A 9,777-nucleotide genomic window follows, 5' to 3' on the forward strand; every position below is an offset into this window, starting at 1 on the left:
TTCAAATCTGCTGCCACTGGAAAAAAAAAACCCCAGAGATTTGGCAGAAATGAAGTGAACACCCCGAGTCATATGACTCAGAATATCTGAGTGAATTTTGTGGAGGGTTTCTTCCCCCACCCCGGGTCATTATTTAGTTCCCTCAGAGYAGAGCTCTCCACTGACTAATTCATCCCACCCCGAGGTTTTAAACCCCAATGTGGCTTTATTTGTTTGTCCAGCATTCAATCTCCTGGTGGTGTCTGAATGTTATCAATCGGTTCAGCAAATGTTTGTCCTCCTCCATATGAACAGCTCCRGGAAACTTTGCTTTGGAAGCTTGATGTTTAAAAAAGGAGGGGGGCAGTCTGGGGATGTGGCTTTTTGCTAATTAAGGAGGATACTGCCAGGGGCTKGTGATGTTGGATTTGTGAAACACASAGCTGGAGGGAAGAGTAAGAACTGAGATGACAGGAGGAGTTTCAGACCAAAGTAACCTGCAGATTGTGATCCTGAAATAGAGCAGCAAATGCTGCTGATGCTCTGTGGAGGAAGGATTTGTTTTAAACTGTCATTTTCCCTCAAAAGTCTGGTTTGAGGGAAGCGTTTCAGACTTCTCTTATCTTTGTTGAGCTCTGTGGAGAACGTGGTTGATTCTCTGAAGCCMCTTCTTCCCCTTTGTTCTCTTTTTTTCCCAAGAATTGAATCAAAGGATGTTCAGGTCGGTGCGATGCTGGGGGAAACTGCTCAGGGCCAGGCTGGGGGGRTTGGAAAAGGCAGCTTTAGTTTAAGAAGCTGACAAGTCCCAGTGTCCCCAGATGAAGGAAGGACACTTGTAGGTTTAATTTTTTCCTCCCAGCTGGAGGCAGAGGGACAGGAGGAGCTGTGCTGGGATGTGTGTGTGTGTGTTGGAACAAACGCTGCTCACAGCCCACGGGGAAGGTCAGTGTGCTTCAAATATCCCAAAAGGCATTGTTTGAGTTGGGAGAGGCTGCTCAGAAATCACCCAGCCCATGTGCAGAGCTCTCTGAAGAAAGCACTGTGGAGTTTTATAAATGTCGTGGGTTTGCCCTTTGTGGATGTGTTCTTTTCATTAATGGGACAAAACCCTCAGTGCAGTCCTTGAGGTTGGTGTTTCCCTGTGTTTAGGGACAGATCATTGTTTTCCCATTTGAATTCTGAAATACTGATGCTCCCTGRAAAAGGCTGGAAATTCAGATGAGGTGGAGACTTCTGGATGCAGCCTCCCTCCTCATGTTCCACGTGAATTAAGATTTTATAATTAACAGGCCATTGCTGGGTTTAAAGTGAGTGGGAAGCTCCCATCCATCCCCGGAGCTCAGGTGTGACAATTCTCTGTTTTCACTCCCTTTTCTCCTGGCAGATGATGAAGTTTGCCTGGGATAACTACAAGCAGTATGCCCTGGGGAAGAACGAGCTGCGCCCGCTGACCAAGAACGGCCACATTGGGAACATGTTCGGTGAGTTGGGCTTGGTTTTTTTGCATTTTCACTGAGCTTTTCAAGGCCACGTGTCCAGGGCAGCTCCTCTCTCTCTCTCTGCCCTGCAGTGAGGTGTGTGTAAAGCTTTGATCTGGTCTCTTTTTCTGATTGTGAAAAGCCAAGCTTTGGTTCCGTGTCCTGGAGGTGACCTGGGAATGTCACCCCAACTCCCAGTCCCARCCTGGGCCACCTCTGTGTGCAGAGCCAGCACCAAACGTGCTCGGGAGCAGTGCTGGAATCAAAGTGTCTTTATTAAAACATGAAGCCAGCCCCAAAGCTGACAATGCTGCTATTTGTCTGAGCTCGTAGGCTTCAGGACCTGGGCAAATTGAGCAGTTTCTCTCTTGTTTCTCCACTGTTGAGCAAGATGTGAATGCCATGAAATATTGAGGGAATCAATATTAAGAGCTCTTTATACTATGTGCTAACTGGCTTGTATAATTTTACTCTTTAGCAGATCACCTTTTTTTATGTGAGCCACTTTCCGTGCTGTTCCCCTGCTCCTTCTGGTGGGATATTTGTTGTATTTTGGGGGTTTTTTGTTGGCTTTTGGGGGTATAAATTGTCTTTTTCCTCCTGTGCACTCAGCATTTCCTGCTCTGCTCCCTTCCCTGCCCATCCCTGGGAATTCCTGCTGTGCAGAGGCCTCTGGGCTCCTTTCCAAGGGATCTGTTRTGCAGAGATTATCTCCTGGAGTTCCTCAGCCAGATTAGAGCAGAGCAGAGTTCCTTAGCGGGCAAATTATCCGTGAGCTGATTTCCTCTGTGCACTGGGAGGGCTTTGGAGAGCATTTCCTGTCCTGTTTTGCCCTCTGTAGGTGCCCAGATCCTTCTCCAGGACCTGAGGAGGATCTTTCAGTCTGCTTTGTGTGAACCCCAACCCTAATCCTGCCCAGTTTTGGGAGCTGAGGTGTGGGAAAGGGAACTGTGAAGGTGGAAATGGCATCAGATATCTCTGGTGAGAATTGGGGTGATCTCTTTAGGGCCTTTCAGCACCTGAAGAGGAGAGCAGGAAAGATGGAGAGCCCATTTATGAGGCCCAGGAGTGGCAGAGGGAAGGGTTGGATGGGATAAAAGGGGAAATTTCTTTGCTGTGAGGCCACATCAGAGCTGCCTGTGCAGTGCTGGGCTGAGAGAAAACCCCGTTAAACAGTGAGGAAAATCAGGGCAGCAGGTTTGGGATTGTCACCAGAGCCACTGCTCCTGCCCAGCCCCACTCTGCTGCTTTGGGTGGCTTTGGCCTCTGCTTTGCTCTTTCACCCCTCCASCAACAGCAGCTTCTTTACTTGAGCATTTCCATGGAGTTCAGCAGCGAGTTCAAGCATTTTGCTGCTCCTCCACTCTGGCAAGCCTGTCAAAATTCCTCAAGGAGCGTGCCAGTAAACAGACAAAAATATTGAAAGCTTTAAAATGCATTTATCATGCTAAAACAATTGACAGTACTTATGCTTGTTTGTAGTGTGCCTGTGAGCACTCTCAAGGAAAATGCTTTGGAGCAGGAGGATTTGCAGACAATTGCAGAAAAGCAGCTCCGTGGCACATTTCAGCTTTTTAATAGGCTTTTCCTCTTTTTAACTGTGCCTGCTAAAGGAGGGCAGCATCAGGCAGTCCCTTGTTGCAGCCCTCTGTCCCCTGTGCCTGCAGAGASTTTTAGAAATGAGCACAGGGTGCTGTGACCCTCCATTGTCACTCATTGTCCCTCCTGTCACATCTTGAGCCTTTTACTCCAAACTCCAGATTGAAAGGAGGCAGAGCAGCCTCTCTCCAGGCTGCAAATGTCAATATTAAGCTGTGATTTCTCTGCAGCTGCTTCCATGTGGGAGGGGAGGAGCCTTTTTGGGGTTGTTTTCCAGTGTTTGTGTGCATGGACGCAGTTCCTCAAGGGTGACACATTTTGCTGCTCACTTGGAGCCTTCAGTTTGGCAGCCTCAGCCTGGGGGGAGCTGCTGTGGATCAAAAATTCCCTCTAATCCAAGCGGAGAGAAAAATGAACTCTGAATTCTGCTCCTGACAGCCAGGAGGGAGCATCCTCCCCATTTTCCTGCCCAGGTAGGAAAACTCTTAACTCCCCARCCCAGTTAATCTCTCCATTAGGAAAAATCCTTCTTTGATTTATAAACCAAGCCAATTTGCTCTGAAATCAGTGACAGCCAGTAAATACAGAACCATGCTATGCTGTTGGGTGTTTTGCACCACCTAAATGCACGTTGGGGTATTAATTTTAATTTAAAAATAGCAATCCTTCATCAGGTTTCTCCCCCTTTCTTCCTCGAAATCATGCCTGAAATCACGAATTGCCTCGTGGCAATTGGAGATCCATGGCAATTGGAGATCCATGGCAATCCAGAGATCCAACTTTGCTTTTTCCCAGGTATTTTCCAGCTGCTCCACAGGCAGCATTCCCACTCTCCTGGATTTTGATCTTGGTCTGATGTTCCTGCCTGTGTTTGGTGTTCTCTTTTGAAGGCATCACTTTCACCGAGGTTTGTGGACAGAGTTTATTTGCACAGAACTCCTGTGATTGCTGTCATTTACAACCACCACAGCTCCAGAACCCTTTCCTTAAACCCACAAGCTGTGCTCCTTTCATCAGCATTAATAATTCATCCATGGTGCTTGTGAGAAATGTGCCACGCTAAAACATCCCAGCCCGTGCTGTTCAGTGGGGTAAACACGGGTTAGCCTTTCAGATGGTGATGATTTCCCTGGAAATGGTGCTGTGGAAGTGGGCAAAGCTCCACGAGGGTTTTAGGGATGATCTGTGCTGGATCAAACCCCACATCACGAGATTCCAGAGGCTCCAAATSCTCCTGAAGATTCACAGCTCAGGGGGGACAGGTTTGTCTGTGAGATTTCCCTGTGGAACTCGAGGAAAAGCTGCAAAATGTCAGCCACTGTTCAAATCACACCCCAAATGTGCTGATTTAGGAGCATTTAGGGAAAATGGCAGAGCTGAGCTCGTGGCCAGGGGCGAGTCTGCAGGTACACACTCTGCTCCCAGTGCTGATGCTGATATTTTAACCCATCTCCCTCATCTCAGCGCTCCTCCCTGGTGCTGTAAACACCAAATTCCAAATTCTCTGCTGTTTGCAGATTCTGCTGGCTCCCCAGGAGCGGGGCTGCCAGCAAGGGCAGCAGTTGTGTGTGTGTCACAGCCCCTAAAATGCACCTGTCACCAGCAGCTCCAGAGCTGGATTATCATTCTGCCCGCTCCCCAGCTCTGTCAGAGCCACTTATTTTTTTCTGACAAAATGTTTTTAAAATCCTGTTAGCTCTACAGAGCTTCTGTAGCTACGGGAGAGTGAGCTGGCATCTCGTTCTGCTCGTGCATCAGCTGAATTGTCACTTACATTTTGATTGCACAGTCTTTTAACAATGATAAGGTAAGAAGCCTGATTTTCAGATATCTCTTGAAGTGTGCAGTGCTGGCAGCAGAAGAATCCTTCTTTGACTTMTAACCCGAGCCAATTTGCTCTGAAATCAGTGACAGCCAGTAAATACAGAACCTTGCTGTGCTGTTGGGCGTTTCRCCCCACCTAAACGCACGTCGGCGTATTAATTTTAGTTTAAAAATAGCAATCCTTCACCAGGTTTCTCCCCTTTTGTTCCTCGAAATCATGCCTGAAATCACAAACTGCCTCGTGGCAGCCATTGGTGCTCTCAGCATATGCTGAATTTCTGCAGAGTGGAGAGGCTGTGTGGCTTTAGCTGGGTGACAAATGTCCCAGCCAGGTGACCCCAAGCTCTGCCAGCTGCTGCCTTTGAAGGACATGAGCTGTTGTCCCTTTTTTTCCCCATATTTGATGGCCTGGGGACAGGGCACAGAGTGGAGAAATTCCTGGAAAAGCCCGAGGCTGCTGGGCTTTGTTTGTGTGCTGGGCTCAGACTTCGACCAGAGCTGTTTGCTTTGAAGGCAGGAGGTCCATGGGGCTGTTTTGGCTCTCCAGGAGAAAAAAGGGATGAAAAAGCTGAGGAGGAAAAGCAGTGATCACAGGAATATATCAGAGAGGCCTCTGGAAAGGAYTGAAATGATTGTCCTGAGTTTCAGAACCTTTCAGGTTTGTTCTTCCTGGCAAATCCCCCGGKTTTTGTCACTGCCCTGTGGCACCGTGACCTGCCAGGCTCAAATCTGGATGGAGATTCCAGGAATCCCATGGCAGATTCCAGAAAAACCCACTGGATTTAACCCCACCAAACTCCTGTCCCAGCAGCTCTGGGGCTCTGAACCCCAAAACCTCCCCGTGCCAGAGTCAGTCCCTCCAACCACCCAAACATTTTCCAAAGAGCTGCTTCCTCCATCCAGGATTTAGGATTAGGAAACACCCCCACCTCAATTAGGAGCRACAGGAGCTGGGCTGTGAATTTATAAGGTAATTGAATGAAAATATTAATTCAGCAACATCCCAGCTACCRGGAGAGAAATGGGAACCTCCAATTGTGCAGTCACTTGCTGCACCTTTTCTCTTCTGTCTCTGGGTCTCTCTCCCTGTGATCACAAAATTGCAAAACCCTGGAGAGTCCTTTTATGTGATTAAAATAATAATAATAATGGCTCTCTTAATTTCTATGCTGAATTATTCCTGCTGTCTGTTGCACATGACATTGGATGCTTGGCTCCRTGGGCTCTTTAAAGAGAAAAATACTTTGTAATGAAGATATTGCTGGAACTCTGTTGCTCCCTGGCATCATCATCTTTTTTTTTCTTTCCTTTCATGTATAATTTTCCCCAGATGAATAATTTTCAGGAGGGCATTTTGAGTTGACTTTGGCTTTTGCTGTCAGTGAAATGTGCAGCAACAAACTTATTTCCTGGCAGCAGGAAGCAAGGAACCAGGATATCCTCCAAATCCCAAACTCTCTGGAGTCTGCTGCGTGTTGGAGCTGACATTAATCCCTTCTGTGGGGATGTTGTGTTTTTCCCCTGTTTTTTCCTCTGTTTGGAGATCACTCCCAAGCTTGTTCTTAATCCTGTCCCCACTCTGCTCTCACCTTGGGTCCTGTGGCTGTGGTGGCTCAAACATCCTGAACCCCACCCAGGGCTTTAAGCTGATTACAGTGGCTCAGCTGACTTCTTAGCTTGAAATATCCATTTAAAAAGTTTAAACAGAAAAAAAATCCCCAGTGTGTGTGACAGAGMAGCCTCCAGCCTTCCCCAAACACCTTGGCTGTCAAACGCTGCTTCTGGGGCTGAGCAGGGCAGTGACTGGTGAAAAATGTCCTTTGAGCTGAGYGCCTTCATCTTAAATTAACATCCTAGCAAACAAATAAAGTCAGGAAGGAGAATTGAGGGGAGATTTGAGATGTGACAGCCCAGCCTGGCGGATTTGGGGCTTTGGTCAGCACAGCCTGGGCCTGTCCTGAGCTCCACGTTATCTCCACACACCCCCATTAATCATCCCAACTTCATCACGAGCTTCCTGAACTTTCCACTGACCCCAAACAGAGTTTGGAGCTTAATGAGGCCTAAAAGTAGGAGAGGGTGTCTTGGGATTTGGCAGAAGTGCTTCRCTCAGCAAAACGGGGGAGAAGGAAACAAAACAAGGACTAGAAAAGCAGCCATTAGAGTAGCAAATGGAAGCAGAAAAAGGGAGAAAATTGCGTTGAGCTGCGAGTGGAGAGGGTTCTGTGGGGAGGAGAGGAGCAGCAGAGATGTGGGGGAAGCCACACGTGAGCGGCCCCGTTGCTGTGCACGCAGGGAACAATCAGGCTGGAGTTATTTTTTTATACATTTTCAAGCTCTGGGTGTATTTTAAAACGCAGTGAGCTTGTCTTTAAGATTTTTTTCTCCTTCTTTTTTAATATTTTCTTTAAGCACCCCATTATGGATGTTGCCAGTGCCTCATTCTGGACACTAATTATGCGGAAATAATTGTCTAATCTTCAGCGATATTGAGCGTGTGATTAAAAGGCAGCCAGCTGAGAGTGGGTGGAGTTGGACTGCTCACAGATCCAGCTCGGGATTAGCGAGCCTTTGGTGGCAAAAGCTGAGTTGGAGGCCTGGCACTTAGAGCTGGGTCTGCCAAACATCCGGAATCTGCTCCAGAGAACTGGGCACAGCTCAGGGATGGGATCCATGGGATGGGATGGGATGGGATGGGATGGGATGGGGATGGGATCCGTGGGATGGGATGGGATGGGATGGAATCCATGGGATGGGATCCATGGGATCCATGCAATCCATGGGATGGGATCTATGGGATGGGATGGGATCCATGGGATGGGATGGGATGGGATCCATGGGATGGGATGGGATTTATAGGACGGGATTTATGGGATGGGATCCATGGGATGGGATAGGATCCATGGGATCCATGGGATCCATGGGATGGGATCTATGGGATGGGATGGGATCCATGGGCTGGGATGGGATGGGATCCATGGGATATGATCCATGGGATAGGATGGGATTTATAGGATGGGATTTATGGGATGGGATCCATGGGATGGGATCCATGGGATCCATGCGATCCATTGGATGTGATCCATGGGATGGGATATGATGGGTTATGATGGGATGGGTTGTGATGGGATGGGTTATGATGGGCTTTAGGGTCCCTTCCCACCCAAACCCCTCTGGCATTCTGTAGGGAGATCAATCCCAGAGCTCCTGACTGGGGCTGGGGCTGAAGGTGCCTTTGGGGAATGCTCAGGGCTGCTTCTGGCTGCTCTTGGCAGTCAGGTGCTTTGTGAGATTTTGCCAAAATCACAGAATTGAGTTGGAGAAGCCCTCCACAAGTCCAGCCATGGTCCCCGTGGTCACCAGGGAGTTGTGTCCCCAAGTGCCACATCCTCAGGTGGTTGAGCACGTCCAGGGCTGGTGACTCTGGCACTTTCCTGAGCACTTCCAGCTTTTCCCTGGAGAATCCTGGAGGAATTTCTGCTGATGTCCACCCTGGCACAGCTCCAGGCCCTTTCCTTGTCCTGTCCCTGGGAGCAGAGCCCAGCTCCCCCCTGGTTCCAGCTTCATTCCAGGAGGAGTTTGCAGACACAAACCCCCTGCACCACCAGGAGCTACATAAAAAAACCAAAGCAGTTAAAAATATTTTAAAAATCCACTTTCATTCCGCTTTTTAATGTTGGAAAATATCTTGAGATTCCTGCATTTCTTACCTTTATCCCTTTGATTTTAGCTTTCACTTGTTTATTCAGTGGAGATGGAAACTCTGCAGCAAAAAAAAAAAAAACCTCACCTACTTATTTTGGTTTTAATTCACTTGGTTTCCACTCTTGAAACTTCTGAAGAGATTAGGCAGGTTCCAGACTGGCTTTGCTGTGTTGGATTTCACATTTAGAACTTAACTGCTTTACCACATCATTTTGTGCTGCTGGGGTTTCTTTCCACCCTCATTATGTATCTTGTTGGATATTCATCTGGATTAGTGTTGGATTTTGACATTTTTCTGTTCACCTCCAGGAGATCATATATCAAATAGGTCCTGCTACAGAATTTCTTCCTCTCTAATTTCYCCAGGTGCTTGTTTCTGATATTTTTTTTCACTTGTGCTGCCTTTTCAGGGGAGAGAAGTCCCTTATCTCACTTAATCAGTGGATTTAACTTCCCCCCACAGGACATCAACTTCCAGATTTGTCACTGCTGCCAGGGCTGGCTCTGTGTGCTCAGAATGTTGYGTAGATATTGGTGTCTCCAAGACCTTTATGCTTTCAGAAAATGCTTCCTTTTAGCCTGCCAGGATTGTTCCTGTCTCCAGAGAGGGTTTTTTGGAAGTTCAAGGAAATCCCTCAGCCTTTGCTTGAGGCATTGGTGTGAAACACGGCGAGGATTTTTTTTGGACTGACTGAAATTTTTTCATCCTTCTGATGTTTTATTCTCACCACCACTACTGCACCCTAACACACTTTATATGCAGCTCTCAAAAGGGGGAAAAAAAAAACCCAGAAAAAGCTCAGTGCAGGAAAATGAAAGCATTTCAACAGCAAGTTCTAAAGGCAGAGGTTGTTTCCTACTAATTTCAATATCCCCAGAATTTACCTCTCAGGTACAAACACGTGGTTAAGACCACCTGAGTGGTTCCTGTTTCTCTCCACAGTGCATTTATCTGAACAAGGGTGACTCTGGTTTTATTGCAGAGTTTGGGGAATGGGAAAGCACAGCCTGTGTGAGTTGTGGGGTACAGCATTTTGGGGATGGGATCACAACATTCTGGGGATGGGATCACAGCATTTTGGGGTTGGGATCACAGCATTTTGGGGATGGGATCACAGCATTTTGGGGATGGGATCACAGCATTCTGGGGATGGGATCACAGCATTTTGGACATGGGATCACAGCATTTTGG

The 9,777-nt window shown here is 47.6% G+C and overlaps 1 protein-coding gene across 1 annotated transcript in view; it reads left to right on the forward strand.

The window, feature by feature from the left end:
- The window catches only part of MAN1C1 (mannosidase alpha class 1C member 1), a 55,974-nt gene that overhangs the window by 20,167 nt on the left and 26,030 nt on the right, over window positions 1–9,777 (forward strand). The window contains exon 3 of the mRNA XM_057382557.1: window positions 1,364–1,460. Within this exon, the coding sequence (XP_057238540.1) occupies window positions 1,364–1,460 (97 nt within the window). The remainder of the gene's footprint in view (window positions 1–1,363; window positions 1,461–9,777) is intronic.

This window comes from Malurus melanocephalus, unplaced genomic scaffold, assembly GCF_030028575.1.
Source record: "Malurus melanocephalus ecotype Western Australia unplaced genomic scaffold, MMel_1.1 scaffold_575, whole genome shotgun sequence".
NCBI lineage: Eukaryota > Metazoa > Chordata > Aves > Passeriformes > Maluridae > Malurus > Malurus melanocephalus.